Source organism: Lytechinus variegatus, chromosome 15 (genome assembly GCF_018143015.1).
Source record: "Lytechinus variegatus isolate NC3 chromosome 15, Lvar_3.0, whole genome shotgun sequence".
In the NCBI taxonomy this organism is placed as follows: Eukaryota; Metazoa; Echinodermata; class Echinoidea; order Temnopleuroida; family Toxopneustidae; genus Lytechinus; species Lytechinus variegatus.
Window position 1 is genome coordinate 26,154,291 of NC_054754.1, and position 22,728 is coordinate 26,177,018.

General features: G+C 37.5%; 1 protein-coding gene across 3 annotated transcripts in view; it reads left to right on the forward strand.

The window, feature by feature from the left end:
• Positions 1-22,728, forward strand: part of LOC121428696 (histone-lysine N-methyltransferase EHMT2-like) — a 63,339-nt gene that overhangs the window by 15,441 nt on the left and 25,170 nt on the right. For 2 of the 3 annotated variants that reach the window (XM_041625504.1, XM_041625506.1), the window contains exons 2-21: positions 1,441-2,734; positions 3,290-3,400; positions 5,533-5,594; positions 6,080-6,175; positions 6,559-6,647; positions 6,926-6,980; positions 8,444-8,772; positions 10,026-10,144; positions 10,727-10,793; positions 11,913-11,995; positions 12,738-12,892; positions 13,715-13,789; positions 14,317-14,418; positions 14,942-15,046; positions 16,246-16,373; positions 17,531-17,569; positions 19,051-19,218; positions 19,552-19,696; positions 20,654-20,731; positions 21,709-21,911. In XM_041625504.1, coding sequence (XP_041481438.1) covers positions 1,441-2,734; positions 3,290-3,400; positions 5,533-5,594; positions 6,080-6,175; positions 6,559-6,647; positions 6,926-6,980; positions 8,444-8,772; positions 10,026-10,144; positions 10,727-10,793; positions 11,913-11,995; positions 12,738-12,892; positions 13,715-13,789; positions 14,317-14,418; positions 14,942-15,046; positions 16,246-16,373; positions 17,531-17,569; positions 19,051-19,218; positions 19,552-19,696; positions 20,654-20,731; positions 21,709-21,911 — 3,503 coding nt within the window. The remainder of the gene's footprint in view (positions 1-1,440; positions 2,735-3,289; positions 3,401-5,532; positions 5,595-6,079; positions 6,176-6,558; positions 6,648-6,925; positions 6,981-8,443; positions 8,773-10,025; positions 10,145-10,726; positions 10,794-11,912; positions 11,996-12,737; positions 12,893-13,714; positions 13,790-14,316; positions 14,419-14,941; positions 15,047-16,245; positions 16,374-17,530; positions 17,570-19,050; positions 19,219-19,551; positions 19,697-20,653; positions 20,732-21,708; positions 21,912-22,728) is intronic. The other variant, XM_041625505.1, reaches the window with a different exon arrangement.

Below are 22,728 nucleotides of genomic sequence, written 5' to 3' on the forward strand. Positions count from 1 at the left end.
CCGAGCATGAGACCATTTTCAGTAATGAAATCTTTCCTATTTCTGTAGAAAATAACATCCACTGTGCTAACCTATGTAAACCTCATAATGCCCTTATACAAGCATGTAGTTAATAGACAAAAATGTGATAATTTATTGCTTCATTGCAGTGATATACATGTATGTGTACATGTTCTTGCAACATTTTAGCCCGGCAGTTAAAACACATCTGAGTGCTTTAGTTGAAAATGATGGCTACCATTTCAGTTCCAAATCTTATGGCCCTTGCATCTGTGCTGCAAATGAATAAATAAGCACTGTTTTTCATAATTAACATCTTTTGATAATTTTTTTACTTTAGAAGTTAATGCAAAATACATCACAAAAAACATCTAATAATATGTCCATTTATCAGAGAATTTTTTTTGTCGGGGGCTCCATTTTCAATTTTTTATAAAAGATTTGGCTGCTCCATTTCTACCTCTGGGGGCTTCTTTTTTCATTTCGGGGGTTCTTTTCAAATGCTACTTTTTTGTATTTTGAGGAATACCTGTTCACTTTATCAATAATAGTGCTTGTATAGCATATAACACATTATGAATAACGTCTCTCTGCGCTTCCAAAGGACTTTGATGTTATTACCCCGGCTGTACATGTAGCTCAAGCAGCCTTCCCAGCACTGCATTGCAAGGAATAAATTCCTGACAGGTACCCATTCACCTCACCTGGGTTGAGTGCAGCACAATGTGGATAAATTTCTTGCTGAAGGAAACTACGCCATGGCTGGGATTTGAACTCATTACCCTTTGTTTTAAAGTCAGGAGACTAATCGACTGGGCCACAATGCTCCACCAATATTAGTATTGTTAATTTTGTATGATTTTTGTAAAATAATTTTAAAGGACAAGTCCACCCCAACAAATAATTGATTTGAATAAAAAGAGAAAAATCCAACAAGCATAATACTGAAAATTTCGCTTAATTGCACAAAACAGTTATATTCACATCCTGGTCAGTATGCAAATGAGAAGACTGATGAAAGTCTGCAAAATATAGTTTTCAGTGGTTACCCCTAAAAAATGTTTGAATTTTTGAATGATTCACAATGGAGTGATACTTTACTGTGTGACCACAGATCGTTGGTTCAAGTGCATCCTGAACAGACTGACTGAAGCCTGCATTGTGTGTTAACAAGCCCCTTCCATAGTTCATAGACACATGCTGTGTTACAGTGAACATTCTATTCCTTGAATAGGATGTTAAATGGAGGCCCGTGGATAAGAAGATTCACCAAAGATGTCTTTCAATTTCGAACCCAAATTATTACTTTTGGCAGTGCAGTGAACCTTCCACACAACTCATTGTGAATTTCAAAATAGTTGGTCACATACATGTAAGTATCCATGTTGCCATGATACATTATTCTGTTGAGCTTGATATATTTCGTTGTTTTTTGTGCAGGGAGAAGTGGTTACCAAGCTAAGTGAGCAGCCTCTAAAGGAGACCAAGTCTGGTAAACCTGACAAGACTGCTGGTGAAGCTTCGGATGCTGCAAAGTCTGGTACCCCTGCAGAATCTGAAAAGGGTCAAGGAGATTGCCAAGAGAAAGCACCTGTTCCGCTTCTGGAGTCGTCGGATGACAAAGCCTCAGACAGCGATGGTGAACCCAGTCAGAGACGGCGGCCAATTAGAAAAGGTGTCACAAAGGTTGCTGGTGATGGCTCAAAGAGTGGAGATGAAGGCAGAGAGAAAACAGAAGTAGAAGGAATCATGAAGGCAACTCCAAGTTTGGTACAAGATGTGGCGCAGGATGGCTCAGGAGTGCCAGTGGAAGTAGTGAACGGTGAAGCTGGTCCAGCAGTACAAAGAGTACCATTACAGGAGATAGCAATAGATACAGATACCACAAACAAGATTGCAGAAAAGCTGATGTTGCCTATGCTGAGTCCAGGAAGAATCATGAAAGCCAGGAAGTCATTCCCATCCAAAAAGGCCAGAGGATTGAGTGCTGATGATGATCTTGATGATGATGATGAAGACAGTATTGAGGAGTATGTAGCCCTTTCTGATCAGGCTGAGAGTGAGGATGCCTTTGAGATGGTTCCTCACAGAATAGATATGCCAGATATGAGTACCAGTAGTGACACAGCAGTTGATGAACGTAGTACTCTGAGTGAACCAGAAGGTAGTTTAGGCTCAGAGAGTAGTTCTTCAGTGCCTTCAACAAATTCAGGTAAATCCAGCAGAAAAGTAGTGCCTGCTGACAAACAAAGCGGTAAAAAATCTGCCAATGCTAAAGCAAAAAATCAGAGGTCTCATCCTGAAAGAGTGGTGCAACTACATGTTGGTGGAGAAGAGGCCATGGACACTGGAGCTGCAAGCAGGAGAACCATTATGAACACAGCAGGAGCAGTCGACCCACTTTCTGCAGGTACTTCAAATACCAAATCAAAATCCTCTGTCAAAGCTAGTGCCAAAGACCCAGGACACGTTCCAGAGCAGCCTGATCAAGAGCAGATGCAAACGCAATCAGCCAGTGAGCCAGTAGCTGGGACTGCAGCTGAGTCGCAGCTACCGCTATCTGGTACCTCTACCCCTGTAGCAGACTTTCCAGTTGGGAATGCAGGGTCAATGATTCCAGATAGCACTGCAATTGCCAAAGGGATGCCGGTGAAGAGAAGCACAAGACAACGTAAGCCAACTCACTTTGGACAACATGTAAGGAGGAAGAGATCAAAAAATGTTTCAGACTCTGGTAAGTTATGGTATTTGATTTACAATTGATCTGATCTCTATGTTTTGCCTACATGTATGTCTTACCCCTGGCCAGATATCAGTTCAATAGTGGCTTTCTATCTCAACCCAATTTAGATAGAAAATATACCCAAATCAAATCTGTTTGGAAACAATAATTGAATGATTTTTGTGTGAATATGAATTTTATGCTCATTTTAATGAAAACAATATCTTTGAAATTGATTTATAGAAGAAACTTATTTCATATTTCATAACAGCCTAAGATTTCTTTTGTCATTGGGGAGAAGTGAATTCACTGAATATCCAAGAAAATTTATGAGACCGTTAAAATTACACTTGCAGTGAAAACTTCAATCAATGCAATTAACTCCAATGATTGTTAAAAGCATTGTAAGTTGATATGAAAGAATAAAAACACATTGTTAGTCATCCAGATTTCCAAATTGTGTAATATTTTTAATTAAGTCTTATGTGTAAATTCAGAAACATTACAAAGGAACAAGAAAATTACAGATGGAGTTAGGAATTTGAATAATCTTTATATAACTTTAAGATTCTACAGATCATCAATCAGAGGGTAGTGTAGATGCTGCAAGGTTCAAGAAGGTCCGTCGCTCAAATGGTATTGAAAATACTGGGGCAGAACATAGCTATGCACGAAGAGGTGAGTGATTTGATTGAAATTGTTTTACACAGAACTTACCACACACATGTAAATGCAGTCAAACATTGTAGGGACACACACTCCTGTACTGCATGCATCTGGTGATGTTCGTGTGTGCTCCATGACAACTTGTAAATGGAGATAGTAAAGTGCATCTGTCATACTTCCACAGTTAATGGTGATCACCTACGTGCACACACACGCACACTATTTTGTATCCCGAATCTTAGCTTTAAACACAATGAACAGAATATATATACCACAGTTATCCAGAATAAAATCTTAGCTATATCCATACTCTGTTTTGAAAAATCTTATTGTACCCAAAAATATAATTTCTACAGTTAAATGACCCACATTTTGCTCTAATTGGAGCCGCCCTTATCTCTGCCACAGTTTACCATCCACACTTACATGTACCCACAGTCACCTGTACCCACACTTACATGTACCCACAGTCGCTTGTACCCACAGTCACATATACCCAAAGTTACATGTACACACAGTCACCTGCACCCACACTTACATACCCACAGTCGCCTATAACAGTCACCTGTACCCACAGTTTAATGTACCCACAGTCACCTATACCCACAGTCACCTGTACCCACAGTCACCTGCACCCACATTTACATGCAGCCATAGTTACCTATACCCACAGTTGCATGTACCCACAGTCGCTTGCACCCATACTTGTACCTACAGTCACCTGTACCCACAATCACTTGCACCCACATTTACATGTACCTGCAGTCACCTGTACCCACACTTATATGAACCCACAGTCGCCTGTACCCAGTTGCCTGTAACCACAGCTTACTGTACCCACAGTCACCTCTTCACAGCCAGTTATCTGTACCTAGTTTATTGTACCCACAGTTACCTAGGTTGCTTCTCCCACAATTGCTATACCTACAGTCAACTGTACTCCACTTAACTTTACCCACATTTTACTGTATCCAAAATTATCTGTATCCACAGTTTACTGTAGCCAGAATAACTTCATCAGCAGTTTTCCTGCATCCAACATTAATTGTATCCACAGTTTACTCTATCAAAAATTAATTGTATCCACAGTTTACTGTACCCAAAAATAAAATGTACCCAAGTTTCTGTATTACACTTGTAACAATGCTAACCTAATCCTATGAATCATACCATTTGATATCTTTGTACCCACAATTATGCCAAACTTCAGCCTAACCAGCAGTTGTATTTTGTACGCATTTAATCAGTTATTTTTACCCCACCATTCACACTTGGCTTAGTACCTGTATCCCATCTTTACTTGAATACAGTCTACTGTACCTACAAAGTCCATCCTTCCACTAATACACAGTAGACATTAACCTGTTTTCTTATTGTAATTACATGTGCTTGCAATGCAGAATTAATCCACCACACACAGTTTTTCTGACATTTTAACCTGAGAAACCCATTTTTACAATCACATTTGTAAATACAGTTGCATTCATATGAATTTTCTTTTGCTTCTTGTAGAAATAAGTTTATATGCAATTATTAACTGCTGGAAAGGGTCTATTTAAAGGGCAATTCTACAGAGTCCTGTATCATGATAAAATGCCATAGAGCTCTGAATCATGGCTACTCAACATCACTGTTGTGGTCTGCTTCAGGTTAAAACGTCCTGGGGGGTGTTTCACAAAGATTTAAGTATGACTTAAGTCGCACTTAAATGCCGACGCGTACATGATATGCAACGCGCGATCTTATTGATAGATACACAGTAGTGCGCGTCCTCATGGCACGATCTGACCAATGCGGTCAAGCCTTTCATACCGTATGCAACTCGGTATTTAAGTGCGACTCTAAGTCATATTAAATGTTTGTGAAACACTCCCCTGGTGTACATGTATGTGCCAATTCGACCTTTATTGGATGTACTTTCTGAGTCAAAGTTGTCAAACTGCACTTTACTGTGCAGTGAGTGGGCTTCGAATGAGCGAGAAAGCAATTTTGATGACAAATGATTTGAACCTTTTTAACCAAGCTTTTGGGTCAGCATTTTGCAATGTGATTAGGGTTTTAGATTCTAATTGATGAAAATTAATTAAATGCACCCTCAGACTAAGTCCAACTTTGTGAAACCTCCCTTATCTCTCTTGTATTAGATAAGCAAGGCCCGGTTGCATTGACCCTCCCTGATTCTGCAGGAGATTACTCAAAACGCGGGGTAAGCCATTCCTCTTGGTGTGTCGAAAGCTGTTCATATTTGGATTTGGGATTCTAAGTAGTTATGGAATCATAAGTACTTCTTTTGATTTTAAATATTGATATTTTGGGGTGATGAATTTACAGAGTATATTTTATTTCAGGGATGTGGCTTTTAATTCTCAATTCATACGAGTATTAAAACATATTTTCTGTTAATGAAGTCCTCATTCTAGATGATTTTGAGACTGCACTTATAATTCCATAATTGGTTTTATTTAAATTTACTTAAATAAATTAGATTGTTGTCAGAAATGTTGTAATAAATATGATTACATATAATAAAATACAAAAGAATGAGTGGGGTGATAACATCACCAGCTTGCTAAATAGTGCACTTTGAATGTGTCACTGTACAATAATGCTCTTTGTAAGTGTCACTGATACTCTTGTCAGTCAACCATGGTTATACAAATTTAATATGTCAATTTTTTTTTTGATACGTAGTTGGAACCTCCTCTGTGTTGCTGCAAGATGGAACAGGCGAGGCCTGCCACTGTGGTAGCCACAACCTGTGAGGCTTTAGAAGTTGTCAAAGGAAATGTGAGTACCTCATGCTTATTCAGTGGAAAAGACAAAGATGTGAATTGACAAAACCTTCACAATGCTGTTAAAATGTGTGGAGGTTCATTCGGACAGTGCAGGTCAAAGCTCATCAACAAAGTACAGCAACATTTGTATGAACAAAGTCAATAAGATTTAAGGAGCCAAGGATATCTTGCCATATTGAAATTGAAATTGAAATTTGAACCTTACCAATAAACTTGAAGCATGTTGTATGTCCTAGCTTAAAATTATAGGCAATACATGGTGACTTCCAAAAAATTATACTTGAGTCAGCTATGATCATGAAAGTTTTTAATACGATAATGATATATTTTAGAGAAAAGACCTTGTTTCTGAATTTCTCCATATTCTTTTGCTAGATTGCTGTGTGTGGGAACAAGGTGGAGTCAATGACAGTTTTAAGACCATCAACAAGAATCCCATACAGAGCACTGTGTCCTGATCACAGGTGAGATTACAGTGTTCTTTTATGTCAGGGAATTCTTGGATGTTCACCAAACTTTAAACCGTTTATTTCCAGGAGTAGACAGTTTCTTCTGAAGGTGTTGTAAAATTTCATTTTATATGGTTAGCCGATCTGTGCTTGTGTCAGTCATGCATGCTCCGTCATTCACATCAGCATCATAACTCAGTAAATCAAGCTTGTGTATAAGGATGTGATCAATGAATTTCTATAATCGAAAAAATATACAATGTTAAATCAAACTTTTTTTGGTTATTTTACAGAGTGAAGATGATTGAACACAAATGCTGCCCAGGATGTGGATGTTTCTGTTCAACGGTAAGTCATACTGCCCTGTGACAAAAGCTTAGCGATTGATCATGGGATTGATTTCTGCAATTCTGTGGATTCAAAATACGGTGCGCCTATCCGGTGCAGAGGACAGGCCGAAATCTGCAATACCTCATGGGGGAAAAGTCGACATCTGCTGAGCGCGCTAGTGGAGTGTTGTGGCCCAGTGGATTAGTCTTCGGACTTTGAACAGAGGGTCGTGGGTTCGAATCTCAGCAATGGCGTAATTTCCTTCAGCAAGAAATTGATCCACATTGTGCTGCACTCAACCCAGGTGAGGTAAATGGGTACCGGTAGGAAGTAATTCCTTAAAAAGCTGTGTGCGCTATGAACGCCTAGCTTAGCCGGGTAATATAGGAACGCCTTGAGCACCTAACAAGGTGGATATGTGCGCAATATAAATACCCTATATTAGTGCATTATGCTGCGCTGACCGACGCGCCTTGGCCGGTGTGCGTAAAATTATGCTGTTTAGCAGGGTGGGAGAAAAATTTGCTGCAGATTCCTTTGGGAAATTTAGACCGTTTTCGGTGAATTCATCCACCGCTTTTCATATGGATTGCATTTTTTGAAGCATCTTTACACCAGCACTATGCACCTAGCCTACGTGTGATGTTGAGCCAAATGTTACAAATTGGCCTGTCCGCTGCCAACCGATAGATGCGCACCGTATTGTGAATCCACCAAATTGATGGCGTTGATATGGGACTGATATGATCAAGTGTAAACAATAATCCCATGATCAGTTGCTAGGCTCTGTGTTTTGGGGCCTAGGGAAGCAGTTACTATTCATCTGTGTTGCAAATAGTTATCAACCACACTGACTCAAATTCTGTACATTGTTTGCAAAAAGAAATGTATTTTTAAGTTGCAAGCCCCATCTTGGAGGTATCATCCCTCAGATAGTTGCAATCCAAGGTCTGGAATGCTTGCGAGCCTCCTTCCTCTTCTTCGGGGTTGATCTGCCACCTTCAACAAGCCTGAAGATTCTCACAGATATGATTGATGCAATGTGTGTGAGTAGCTGGGCTCAGGGGCACTGTGCATATTTACAAGGTGCAAGTAAACATTATTGGTGGTTTAGCGTCTGTCTTCCACCAAACTTTGACAGAAGGCTGTTGGATTTCACGCATTGATGAAGCTTGATGGAAGAGCATTCCATGCCCTGACAGATATTGGAAAGAAGGAATGTTCGTAGAGTTCTGTCCTGCATTGGTGGATCTGGTAGCCAGCAGCATGAATATTTCTATATTTGTTCTGATCATTGTATCTATCAGGTTGCAGTTGGGTCTGGTGCCATAGAGGAGATCTGTCATATATTTCGTGGAGTGCTTTCAAGAGTTCAAAGGCACTCTCTATTGTCCACCTAGTGCTTATTCTGCAACCTTCACCAAGCAATGCTTTCAATCCTTGTTTAGTAAAACACCCTTCTATTTATTTCTGATCATCAGGGTACAGTCATGTCTTGCACCATTGAGAAGATCCACCATACATTCCACAAAGAGTGCATCCGAGAGATCGAGGGCACCCTTTACTGTCCACACTGCGGCGACGATGCAACCTTCGCCAAGGAGATCAAACTCCCCATCACCCCTGAGCTGGAGAAGATGAAGACTTTACCAGGGTCGGTCCTCCTCAGCTACGGACAGATCAAGCTTCCGAGGGCACTCCTGGAGACCCTTACCGGGATCTCGGGGTCGGTTCTTAGTACTACACCAGGGGGTGCCGGTGATGGTGGAGAGGCTGTTGCTGGTGGTGCCAAAGAAAAAAGTTCTACGAGGTAAGGATCATCAGTTGTCAATATTAAAAAGAAAGGCAATTTCGATACTAGGAAAATTGTTTGAGCATGTGTATTATAATTTGAAATGTACCAATCTATAAGTCTTAGATTCTTTCCGTTAAAAATATTATCAGATGATCTGAAACAGTACTTGAAAAGGTTTTATTTCTTATGTTCTTTTACTAGCTATTTCAGTTTCATTGTTTATTACAGTTCTTTGAAATTTATTTGTGCTACTTCATTTTGTGCAAACCTTTAATAATTCAACCCTAAACTACTCCCTATACACAATTTTTGATTGAGGCATAATTGCCAGATATCAGATAATCTATTGTAATCACTTTTTGAGGTGGATAATAAGACCATATCAAGTATTTCTATACCCCCGCCAAACAAAATTTGAAGGGGTATATGGAATCACCGTATAGTCGGGCAGTTGGTCCGTTGCAAATCTTGCACATCAAACTACTTTCTCAGTTTTTAACCAATTCTCATGAAATTTGGCATACACATTGACTGGTCTTGAGGTGAAGATGTGCTAGACATAGAATGGGGGTGTCAGAAATCATTTTGCCATGGTAACAACATATTGTATGCCCCAAATATGGTGAAAATTGGGTGAAAATCTTGCAGTTTGAATTACTTCATTAATTTTCATACAGTTCTCATCAAATTTTGCTCACACAATGGTTTTAATGTAAAGATATCCGAAACACACATTTTTGTGTGTCAGAAATCATGTTGCCATGGTAACAACATATATTTCCCAAATTAGGTAGAAATCTTGCGTTCATACTACTTAGTCAGTTTTCAACTAAATCTCATGAAATTTTGCTCACACATTGGTCTTGAGGTAAAGATGTGCAGGACATTTGCCATGTGTTGGAAATCGTGTTGCCATGGTAACGGTATACGGCGGGGGTATTAATAACCTTTTGGAAAATGACATCAAAATTTAGGAACAACCTACCTCATGATATCTGATCACTAACAGACTTCAAAAGATTCAAATCTGTGTTAAAAACATAGCTTTTTAAGAAGAGCTTCTATTAGCCCTACCAAAAAAAATAAAAGATAAACAAACCTTCCTCCCTCGTAGTATTATGCATTCCAAAGAACTGAATATTATTATTATATAATTTGACGGTTTTAGATTAATTTCATCTTGTTGAACCAAGCATATTAATAGTAATTACATGACATGAATCTTTAGGATAAGCATTGATTTTCTTGTTTTCTTGTTATTACTTTAGAGCAAGGATTTCATCAAGTAAGAAATCTCAAGGAGAAGCTACAGAGAATGGTGTTGCAGAACAAAGTCAGGAGAATACAAAGAAATTCACACTAAAAAATGGCATAGTTATTACTACAGGTAAATTGTTATTTTGCTTGTTTTAACTCATCATTTGTTGTTTAGTTAAAGTTTGAACTTTTAGTTCCGATCCGTTTTTGTTTTGTTTCTGATACAATATTCAAAGTAGCTGAAAAAACTGAAGTTATTATTGTTTTTAATTACAAACAAAAGGGGAAGAATTTCACTTATGGTTTACTATTAAAACAAAATCATGAAAGAAAAAATGTCAAGTGGCAATTAAATTCTTTGATCAGTAACATTTCAAAACTTGAAGCTTATCAAAGAATGGTCAGTATTTATTGTTTTGAACAGAAATGTGCGCCCTGCCTCTAGCTCAGAAGATCAGTCAGTATTGTTGCTTAAAAAGACCCGACACCTAGTCGGAAGGCAATGCCTTTTTTTTCTCATTTCTCAGCAAACACATATTTTCTTTCGGAATCATTTACACATATTATTCATCTATACATAGGAACGATTTGGTGGACATTTTATTGGACTCATTTCAAACTCATTGCGAGATTGTTACTTGCATTTATCTCGAATTATTTTTTTTTTCATATACATCATTTCAATCTTTTTATTGTATTCTTTGTTTCACAGCGTCACTGCCAGCTGGTCCCTCCAAGGACACCCTAGAGAAGGCTTTGGACTTTTTAGATCCCATCAAGTGAGTCCCTTTAGTCACCAGTTCAGGGGAGTGTTTCTTGAAAAGTTTTGTCTGTGATTTTCACTGACTAATTTGCTCTGAGCCAATCAGATGCAAGGATTTCAGTAGCTTATAACACCTTTCATTGAAAATCAGTGACTAGAAATACTCTCCTGGGCCCCGTAGCACAAAGTTTAGCGATGAATTGCAAATATGAAAGAACTCTTCTGCTTGGTTCCTGGTCAGTATTTAGAACCAAGTGCGCGTGTAATATTGATTTCGATTGGTCTTTTCATTTAGCGATTGATCACTAATCTTTGTTTTACGGAGCCCTGGTTAGAATTGCATGTCAGTTTTAATCAGGTTCAAACAACATGAAGTCACTTGCTTTCGTGATTTGGATCAAACTTTTCAAGAAATGTTTGCATTTTTAGCAGGGACATTTTTATCATGCTCATTACCCTGCCCTGTTTTCAGCCAAAAATGAATAGAAATCAAGTTCCATGCAGTTCTCTGCATGCGGTGGTTACAACCTCAAAATCTTATTTTAAGTGTGCAATTTCAACTACTGTCTCTGGTTATAATTGGAGCCTGCAGACAGTGCAGAGCTTTTATCAAAGCAGGCCAACAACTTGAAAGTAATGACTTTCCATTAGACATCACATATATAAGTTTTTGTTTCCAACTAACCTGAGCATGAAAATACAATTGTATACCAAAGATGGTTAAGTATTTTACCCAAGTATAATACTTCAAATTCTGGCTTAAGAATCACATTAATTACGAGCCGTATTGCACAAGAGAACTAATGGATAATTTCAATATGTACAATGTTTACAACATGGGGCATTGCGAGAAATTTACAACCGCAAGTCCCCCAAAACTGATAAGAAAATGCCCCGATAGACTTCTGATTCTGATTGCAATCAGTTTTTAGGTTATACCTTTTGTTTCAGGGCCAGTAGTATTATATTTATCACACTGGCGGGTCCAGGAGACTTTTTTTTGGGGGGCGGCTTGTCAAATTTTCCCTCAAAAAAAATTCCCCCCCCCCTTTGGAAAATCCTTGATCCGCCCCTGATTTATCATATCAAAATGCCCATTTCTATCCTCTATACTTTGTCCATTTTTTTTTTCTAGTCCAAGAAGACAGAGGTTTCATCCAAAGAATCTCTACATGGCCTCAACAAATGGAGAGGTGGACAAAGTCTTACAAATGCTTAGTAAGTACTTAATATGGTAAAGAAGATATAGAATTCTTAGCTTTTAGGTTGTCATTTTCCAAAGATATGCCTTTGTCTGCTGCTGAACAATTAATGTTTGATTTTCTGACCATGGATCACTAAAATGACCCTGGCGATAACCCCTTTCCCAATTAGATGTTAATTTGCATATTGATATTCTTCCATCTATCGTTGTCAAGGTACATTCCATGGAATTGTCAAATTTAAGCTGAAATTCCATGCTTCAATGCATAGATAGTATGCTAAGATGCGTAAGATAGTCCATAACTATAAAAACTATGAGTGAAAACTTATTGTTATGCTTGACTAAAATTACTTAGTTTAAAGGGTTTTTTTATTTTGGGTAGGAGAGGAATTGACTCAAATATCTCATGTGGGAATGACACAGACAAAGAAATATGCTTAATTCTCTTTGGATGGTTCTTCTATAACAAGTGAAGGAATTGATCCCAACTAGCGGTTTGTTCTTGTATTACAAGTGCAGAATTTGATCGCAACTACCAGCTCCCCGCCTATAACCTTGAAACACATCTTCATTGTAACGCTTCTAAATAACATCTTGATATCGTTCTACCTTTGGTTTGTTCTTGTATTACATGTTAGGGATTTGTCCCAACTATCGGTTCCCCACCCATAACCTTGAAACGGCTCTCTATGGTGCTGCTTCTAAAGGTCACCTTGATATAATTTTTTTTCTTTTTGGTTTTTCCTTGCATTACAGGTGAAGGATTTGATCCCAACTATCGGTTCCCCTCCCATAACCTTGAAACACCTCTCCATGGCGCTGCTTCTAAAGGTCACCTTGATATCATTTGTCTTCTACTTCAATCTGGTGCTAACATTGATGCTGTAGATGCAAATCTAGCTACTCCTTTGGTACGTACAATGATTTTGTTGAAATGCTCTTAGTAATGAACGCCATGAGAATCAGAGACATTCCCGACAGTATGTATGTCCGACCATACGACTCAATATGAGATCTTGTGATCATGATATGTCTATATTTTCATATGAAAAGTTTGAAAGGTCTCAAACTCATGGCTTGATCAGTTCATGGAGTGAAGTTGTAATTAAAATAAGAAACTTGGGGGTCAGACATCTTGACCTGATTGTTGTCGCACCTGAACTAAGTTTGACTGTTAGTCTGTCCGTACATTAGTCTGTTACAAAAATTTAAAAGTGTTTGTTCGACTTTTTCTGCATCAATGGTGTCCAGACTTGGTACATATGATCCTTTGGTAATACCACATGTGTGTCCATGGGGATGATGGGGTCAGAGGTCATCTAGGGGCTCAAAAGATCAAGTTTTTGCTCAAACTGCTCTCATTCCTTTATATCTACATCAATTTTGATCACACTTGGTTCAAATGATCCTTTGGTAATACCACATGTGTGTGTTCATGAGGATGATGGGGTCAAAGGTCATCTAGGTGTCATATTGCATATTTTATTGATCGTGAAATCAGGCGAGACCACACCTTGTTGATTTGACAGCTCAGTGAACCAATATTCTACATGTGGAATAGACCCTAAATTCAGTGAACCAATATTCTATATGTGGAATAGACCCTGAATTTCAAAGTTGCTGGAGGGGAAAATTTGCTGCAAGAGGACTTGTTTTTAACCGATTCCATTATGCTATCGGGTATTGATCTGTGCTTGATGTTAACATTTTGTGATATATTTCTCTTCGCCCAGCATTCTGCAGCTGATAACTCTCATCTCACTTGTGTACAGTACTTGGTCACCTGTGGTGCAAATGTAAATCATAAGGTAAGATTATAATATGGCGACTTTTAAAATTAATTTTGTAAGGTTATATGGGAACTTGAAATATAACTACCTTTTTCACAGTGCTTTTATATTTTAAATGATGTACGTTTATTAATTAAAATTAAATTATAAATTCACACCTACACATCCTTCCCCCATTGGATAGAGAATTTGTAAATGTATGTGTGCAACATATATAGCATACGAAGAAGACAGAAAATTCTATATTTCTGATCCAGCGATAATTGTTAATAATTATGGGGGAAGAAGATGGGAAAAGACTTTACATCATTCAGTTAATGGGAACAATGACTTCCATGTATCTATGTTATTTTGGGTTGCTAGTATTTTCAGGATCTCTGTTTATGGTCAGATGCAAAAAAAAAATAGATCTGTGTTCTGTATTACTCGGACATAAAACGAACGTTTCAATTATATAACCATGAACTTACTCATCCTAAAAAAAAAAGTGGATTTCAATTGACTATTCCAACTTACCAATCTGCGTGGCATTTGTTTTTTTATAGGATGATGAAGGGTCAACAGTTCTTCACATATCCACCAAGAATGGTAACATGGAGATGCTTGGCTACCTCCTCACTCTCAATAAAATTGATCTTAATTTACAGGTAATTACACAACTTGAAAGTTTGTCATTCATTCCATTTACATTCTATTTATAGAACCTTTTCTTTTTAATGTACATTTAAAAGAGTTAACTTTAGGGCTACAGGATATTTTAATTTGAGTATTTCAATAACAATGTAAGAAAGACGATGTGGTGATGCATCATTCCCAATACATAAATGCCAAACCTTTTCAAGTATTTTTCATATAGAGCTTTTTTCAGCTATGACTAATTAACAAAATAAAAATGAAGTAAATTTTTGGTAACATTTTGATGACTCTTTTCCTCATTCCTTGGCACCTTGCTGAACTTGATGGGAGAAATGGGAATTTTAAAAAAAAAACTATTATACAGTGTTTCAAGGTAACATTTTTTTTCTCTCTCTTTGTATGACAATGCTACAATTGGCTGTACATTTTCATCCTGCAGAGATAAAAGCATTAATTTACTGATTTCTTTCTCTGAACCTCATCTCGTATTCTTCAAGAAAAATATTTGTAATTGCTTTATGATTATGTGTGCAGGATAATGGTGGTTGGACGCCAGTTATCTGGGGTGCTGATTACAAGAATGCTGTCTCGGTCAGGTATCTACTAGAACATGGAGCTGATCCATTCGTCAGGGATAAGGTAATTCATCATCTTAACTTCTAGAGAGAGTTGTGTTGCTGTTCTTGCTGTAAAACCTATAAGTCAAAAATAAAATCCTCATTATTATCAGAACCAGAATGATTGACTTGAATTGTTGATGTTAACAAATTCAAGTCAGTTTTCTTAATGCAAACCCTTTTGTAAATTGACTTTTAACAGGGCTTAACCAGACCTGCCAACCTCTGGGAATGAAAAACTGTATTCTGTGATGAAAAAAACTGCATTTTCCAACAAAACAAATGCATTTCATAATAAAATGCGCACTGCCATGCAGATAGCAGGCCCGCCAACATTTTAAAATTGAAAAAAAGGTCCAAATCGCGGCGCGCCCGCTCAAGCTGCATGCGAGTTGAAATGCGCACTGCTCTTGCAGATGAAAAAACAACAACATTGAAACATGTGTATATATCACCCTGGTTTAAACAAAATGATTGAGAAAAAACAACAGTTACCTGAAATTAAATTCACCCAATAACCATATTTGTGTAAGTTTTATGAAATAGAGACATATAGAGATGATTTTTCTCCATAAATTACTATTCAAAAAAAAAATCAAATTTTTAAAAGAAAAAATGTACTGTCGTGTTTTGGTTGCAAAAACGTACTTAATGCGCCAAAAATGTACTGGTTGGCAGCTCTGCTTAGCTCTATCAAATGCGATGGCCTTTGACATTGATATTTTTGTGCCCATTTGTTATACAATTTAGAAAGGGAAGGAAAGATACCTGAAAGATAACTAAAAGCCGCATGAAAGGACACTGGTATTGATATTCAAAGCTTGTATCAGCACTAATATATTTTACTTTCTTGACTCTTTATAGGTCTCATTATATTTCACTAAACTTGGTTAGCCAACCTGCCATCTGGCCATTGTCTATGAAAATGTTCCAAAATGTTCCAAAGTTCATACCAACTGTGTTTGAGATTGCAGGCATATAGCCATGACCGACGCGAGATTGGCAGTTAATGGCAGTTAATGTGTATGGGGATAGGAGTGATGCGAGCATGATGGAGAAATGTTTTGAGGATAAAAAATAACCCCACCGCCCCCCGTTAGAGAGAATTACTTTTCAATTGTTTCAAGAACCATTAATTGTGTCCGTGTACAAAGCCTATGGGAATTGCAGAATTCACAAGTCAGAAGGGGTGATATTGACCGATCATATTTTAACTTTCAGGAGCAGAACATTGGTCTACATTGGGCTGCATACTCGGGCTGCCAAGACGTGATGGAAGTGTTCTTGAATAATAACAAAGACAACACGGACCATCTCAATGCTCTCAACGTTCATGGAGACACTCCATTGTAAGTTCAAATCCACATGTGAAGATATGAGTAGTCCCTCTAATCTCTATTTTTGTTACGTTGATGCCAGTTTTCGATTTAAATCCCATTTTAGAGCTAGGCACTTGATTTACAGACCATTATGTTGGTTTTTTGCAAAGTAAATCTTATTGAAGGTCATTTTCAGTCTCTATGAACATTTCTTAGTAGCACTGTTTTGCCTTTTCTTCTGTCCATTCCGTTTGCATAGTACATGTAGTGATAACTAAAGAACTTCAACTTTGAAGTTGATGGATCAACTTCAAAATTAGTCTTGAGTATGCATATTGGAAAGACAATAATCTACATAGACTTGGGGTCACGATGTCAAACGTCATAGTCGATAGAGGTGATTACATAATTAGAAATAACTTTTTCGCAATAAAGCTGACGGACACATGAGAGATCAGGTAATAACTTGGGCTATAAATGCCAGTGACAATGAACTGAGTAGATTTAGGGGTGAAGGCAAAAATTTGAGTTGAGAATCCTAATTTTTTGTATAGATCTGCACACCAATGATTATATAAACTATTTGCATGTCAGTGTGAATGGATGGAGAGTTTATCTCTTACATTCCAGACTGTGCACAAATTGCATTATGAGAGTGTGCAGGATTAAGTATCATATAGTTACGGGAAAATGAAACCTTTGGAACAAGTAGGCTTGTGTTGAAACAGAAAAATCTAATCTTGTTCCAAAGGGTTCATTCTCCTTTAGGTTGATATGGAGGGAAACCATAGATAGTTCCATAGCATTTGGTATATGAACTATTTATGTATCCAACAAACATTAAAGCCAGGAGGGGTAGACATGTGTTTGAGATTCTGTTAGTCACGTGTGTGATATATTCTTGATCTGGCAAGGGCAGAGGTACACATATTAACTCGATGCAGTCAAGAATCCATGAAGTATGTTGATTGAGTTGAATAAGTGAAATCTAGTTTGAGATCAGCTTCAGTCAAATTCAGTTCGATGATTTTAGAGAAGATGCCAAGTGATATTAATAGATTCTTGTCTCAGGAGATAACCTTTAACATTTTTTTCTTCAAACTTTACAAATTTTTCTTTTAAGTATATTGATCAATGTTAGATATGGAATTATTTGGGTGGTTTTGTTCATATCCTCTCTTTTTCAGGCATATATCAGCAAGGGAAAATCACTATGGATGTGCCATGTAAGTACATATCAAGCTTGTCTTATATAAGCTAGAAATAGTGTAATTGCTTCCAAAATGATCCATAGTATCTGTCAAAATCTGTATTTTCATTTCCTGCTTTATTATTTGTGTCTTTTGATGTTGATATGCATATGCTGCTCTCCACCCACGGGGCAGTTTCATAAAGCTGTTTGTACGTTAAGAGCAACTTTAAGAATGACTGGTGATCCTTTCTTACGTGCTAAACCATCGCCAATGAACATTGTGGTATCGTGTACCATTTACCACATGAAATGATCCCCAGTCATTCTTAACTTACGAACAGCTTTATGAATTACCCACCTGGACCCGTTCATAAAGGACTTGCAACTGTTGTAACTTTGCCATTATGGCAACTACCATGGCAACCTTGATTCTGATTGGCTGCTGAGCCCTGTTGCCATGGTAGTTGCCATTGTGGCAAAGTTACAACAGTTTCAAGACCTTTATGAAACGGGCCCATGGTGTTGGATAGGTAACCAGTAGGGTTGAAATTAGATGAAATTTGCAGGAATTCAGAATGCAATAATATATGATGATAATAATAGATGCCTGTCTTGTGCATATATTCAACAGAATCTCAATGCACTTTACGTACAATTAATTTAGTCTTATACCAGTTACTTGAATAATAACATGATCATTGAATGGAAGTTTAACATAACTAACATTATACACCTATCATAATCACAATAAATGTGCATACATTATGTGGAGTTAAAGACACAAAAACTTAAGAGGATACTACAATGTCTGTTAAGCAATTAAAGACACAAATGTTTCAAGTACGAAACAAAGTTAGATTTAATCGCTAGAGGGTATTCATTTGTCTCGCAATCTACTATGGTCAACAAGGAAATTCGTGATCACTCTTGCAAAAAGTGTTCACTGGCTTTCTAGGAAAGAATAAAGCATGAGTTGTGAGACAAAGTCCTCAAATAGTTTATTTATTTATATTTTAAGTTCTAGTATTCAGGAATCTGCACGCCAATGATTATATAAATTATTTGCATGTCAGTGTGAATGGATGGATCTCTAACTTTCCAGACTGTGCACAAATTACATTATGAGCCATAGGATTTTATGCACTTGTAACAAGGCAATCATTGTTTGACATAGAAGTAACTATAACCTTGAAAAGAGAAATTTACTGTAATACAGAAATCATGGAGTCAGAAGACATCTAATTTTCTCACATGGGTTTGTTGAATAAAGCATGCGATATTCTGACCAGTCCTATGTAATCAAAACTGTGTTGATTTCTCACGTGGGTTTGCTAAATGAAGCATTTGCTTTTCTGACCAGTCCCATGTTTTCTCACATGGTTTTGTGAAAAGAAGCATTTATTTGACCAGTCCATTTTAATCTAAGCTGTGTTTTCTCACATTGCTTTGTCAAATTAAACATTTGACTCTCTTCCCAGTCCCATAAACTGTATTCTGTGTGTTGCTTTGTTGCAGGCAGCTGTTAGTACGTCATGCTGATGTGACAATCAAGAACAATGAGAATGAGCTTGCCCTGGATTGCTCTAAACCAAAGTCTGATGTCTACCTTGCCATCCAAGCTAATATCCGAATGAAGATGGCCATTAAGAGGAGAAACATCCGATCAGAGGTCATCTTGTCGAGGTAAATGAATCCATTATTTGAAACTGCAAGTGTGAATCATTTTAGAACTTCTGAGGGCTTCCATGGCGAAGAAGAATAGTGTAGTAGGTTTCACGGAACACCATGTATCTTCCTTAGGCAAATGCTGAAGACGACAAGAACACACTTGTCAAAACGTCGAGATACCTCAGTACCTCTGAAGGCAATAATTGCTTGCATGTTATAGAAGTTACTCTAACCTTGAAAGTTTTCTTTAATATGGAAGTCATACTCTTACATGATTAAACGAAAATGCCAGAGACAGTATTGATAATTACAATGAAACAATGACCTTGATATTTCATGTTAATGCAGAGACATAGCTCATGGCCTCGAGAACATTCCCATCCCTGTCGTGAATTCGGTCAACGATGATGGTGTCCCAACGGACTTCCTTTACGTCAAAGACAACTGTGAGACGTCAAGACTGAATATTGACAGGAGTATCAAACACATGCAGGTAAGAATGCTCTCCCAAATCTTATTCGTTCATAGAATCAAATTCAAGTTTATTCCGATAGATCCCGGGTCATTTCGGAGGTTAGAAGGAACTTCTCACATTTGCCTAAAAAAATGCCAGCTCCTCTGTTCGCCATCCCTCGAGGTAGTTGATGCAAGAGGACCTCAAGAATTTGCTTCTGTATATCAACAAAGCTGAACACAATTCGGATGGCAACTGAAAAGCATGCATTTTAGCAGAGATTCTGTGTTCCGTTTATTGTAAGAGAATTATTCGCACACAGCGTGAATTATTATTAATATCTATTTGACCAAATCATGATACAAACATAGATGACATTATACATGGTAAAAACAAACAATAAAAAACATTTTAAAAAAGAGGAATGATTACAGAAAAAAATATTCTAAATTGGTTTGAACAAGGTCTTTGATCCAAGAAATCAAATTTAGCCCGCTATAAAGCAAAAAAATACATAATACATTTGTATTGAAAGGCATCAAAATGAGTTGAGTTTAATTCTTTATCTGTAACTGCTGATGACTGGTCCATTGAAAGATGTGCATGTAGTAGGTGGATAGGGCAGGAGGTTGGTCTAGTCTTAATATTGCGTATCAAACAACTTCCGAAATATTTGCTCAGTGATCATTTGACCTAAAATTCTTTATCAACGGGGTTGAAAGTGTGTAGATGGTTACTTCAGTGAAGCATGTGCCAACAGCAAGGGTTTGGGGCAGGTGGTTGGTCCATTGCAAATATTGCTGATCAAACTACTTCCTCAGTTTTTGTCTAATGCTGATAAGACTTGACACTCACAATGGTCTTGGAGTGAAGATGTCAGGATGCAGTTTTCAAATGTGTGTTGACATGGTAACTGTATATTATGGCAATAAATCAGAAATTTCTTCCTCAGTTGTTGCCCAGTGTTCAATAGACTTTGAATTCTTTTATCAACAGGGTTGTAGCTGTGCTGATGACTGCTTCAGTGAAGCATGTGCCTGTAGTAGAAGTAGTGTTAGGTGCTGGTATGATAAGGTAAGAGCTCCATTCATATCTGATGTAAAAAAATAATAAAATAAAACAATAGAATTAATTGATTTATTGATTTTGTTCCATTATGTCATGAAGTACATATATATATATATATATATATATATATATATATATATATATATATATATATATATACTTCATACATATATTTACATATATATGTATGAAGTATGACATTTGATAAACACATGGTAGGAATACGAAAACAGAGGTCCTCAAAAATAAAAACCTTTAATGGTCCTTAAGCAAAAGTGCAGGGTCTGACCCCTCGCAGTGGCTCTACCCTTGCACCTCCTGCCTTTATAGATTTTTTTTTTCGTTGCCCACTACCATGCCTATGTGGTAGAATAAGTTATAAGGAATATGTCGCGTCCTTGTTGTCCGAGTACTCATGATATTGCTACTGAACAATTTCAAGTTGAATAATTGTGTGTTAGAATGCAGCTCGTTATGAAGAGAGAAGGTCCAGGGGCCCTTTTTACAAAAAGTTGCAATTGATCCGATCAATCGCAACTATGAAAAGCCAGCAAAATCAACATATAAAATGCATGTTTGTTCAAAAATTGTTCAAGATATGAATGTATATCCATAAAGTCATTGATTTCTTGACAATGTGGTGTGTTTTCCTTTGTTTACATAGGACATTTTGCAAATTTGATTGGATCAGTCGTAACTGTTTGTAAGACAAGGCCCTGGTTATATTTATTTCAGTTAATGTAAGGTTATTTTGCATAAGTCTGCACACCAATGATTATATAAACTATTTGCATGTCAGTGTGAATGGATGAAGAGTTTATCTCTTACTATCCAGTCTGTGCACAAATTGCATTATGAGGGTGTGTCGGATAAGGCAGCTGCCTATGAAGTCCTATTTCTTGAGAGAACAGATATCTCTTCCATTTAGGCAAAATTTGAATTAGATGTGAATAACAAACGTATTGCGATTGTCATGTTTTTAGGATGGGCGTCTGATGCCAGATTTCAACTACCAGGAGCCTCCTATGATCTTTGAATGTAACAGATCATGCAGGTGCTGGACGAACTGCCGCAACCGTGTCGTCCAGAAGGGTCTCAGGAAACATATGCAGGTGTTCCGTAGCCCAGCGATGGGATGGGCTGTGCGGGTCATGCAGGACGTCCCGAGGGGATCTTTTATATGCGAGTAAGTAAAGGAGTTTGGAGATTGATTGCTAGTGTTGCGACAAACACTTGGGTCCAGTTGGAAAAAGCTGTTCGTAAAATCAAGCATGACCTACAAAGAACTAGAATGTGAAAAAACTTGAGATACGTGCATCCACCTTAACCACTTTTTCCCCCTTCCAAATTATATTTTCATCTCTCTGCTATTTCTCATGTACATGCTTGCATTAGCACAAGAATAATATTGAGAAAAGATTGGTAGCATACTCGAGTGTGCATCTTTTTTCCGGAGATGTGTCCTGGGGGCCCAATTCATAAAGACATTGCCATCAGAGTGGACCTTAATGTCCCTGGGAGAGTACCTTAAGCCGTCGGTCCTCTGGTTGCTTGCTTACAAGCATTCATGCTTTCTTAGCAATCAAGTAAAAAATATCCACCGTTTACATTTATTGTAATTTTACGTGGAATCCATGATTGTGAGTAGTTGTTGAGCCATGTTACCGTGTTGGTTGCCATAATGGCAAAGCTACAAGAGTCTTTATGAGAAAGGCCCCTTGTGTCCAAGCTCTGTTACAAGCTTCTGAAATCCTTGCATCTGATTGGCACAGAGCACTTACTTTGTTTCATGAAATTCTCCCCAGAGGAAAGAGGAATTTTCAGTGAATCTTTTGACGTCAGTGTTTGACTATGGGGTGGCAATACTCGTTCTCTGTTCATTCAATGAATTCAAGGTTTTAAAGATAAATAACAGTTGTGGTAACATCTCAAAATGAGTTCAAACAGAATCCAATCATATTACCACCAAAGTGTTTTTATGTATAAATAAAAAAATATGTGCC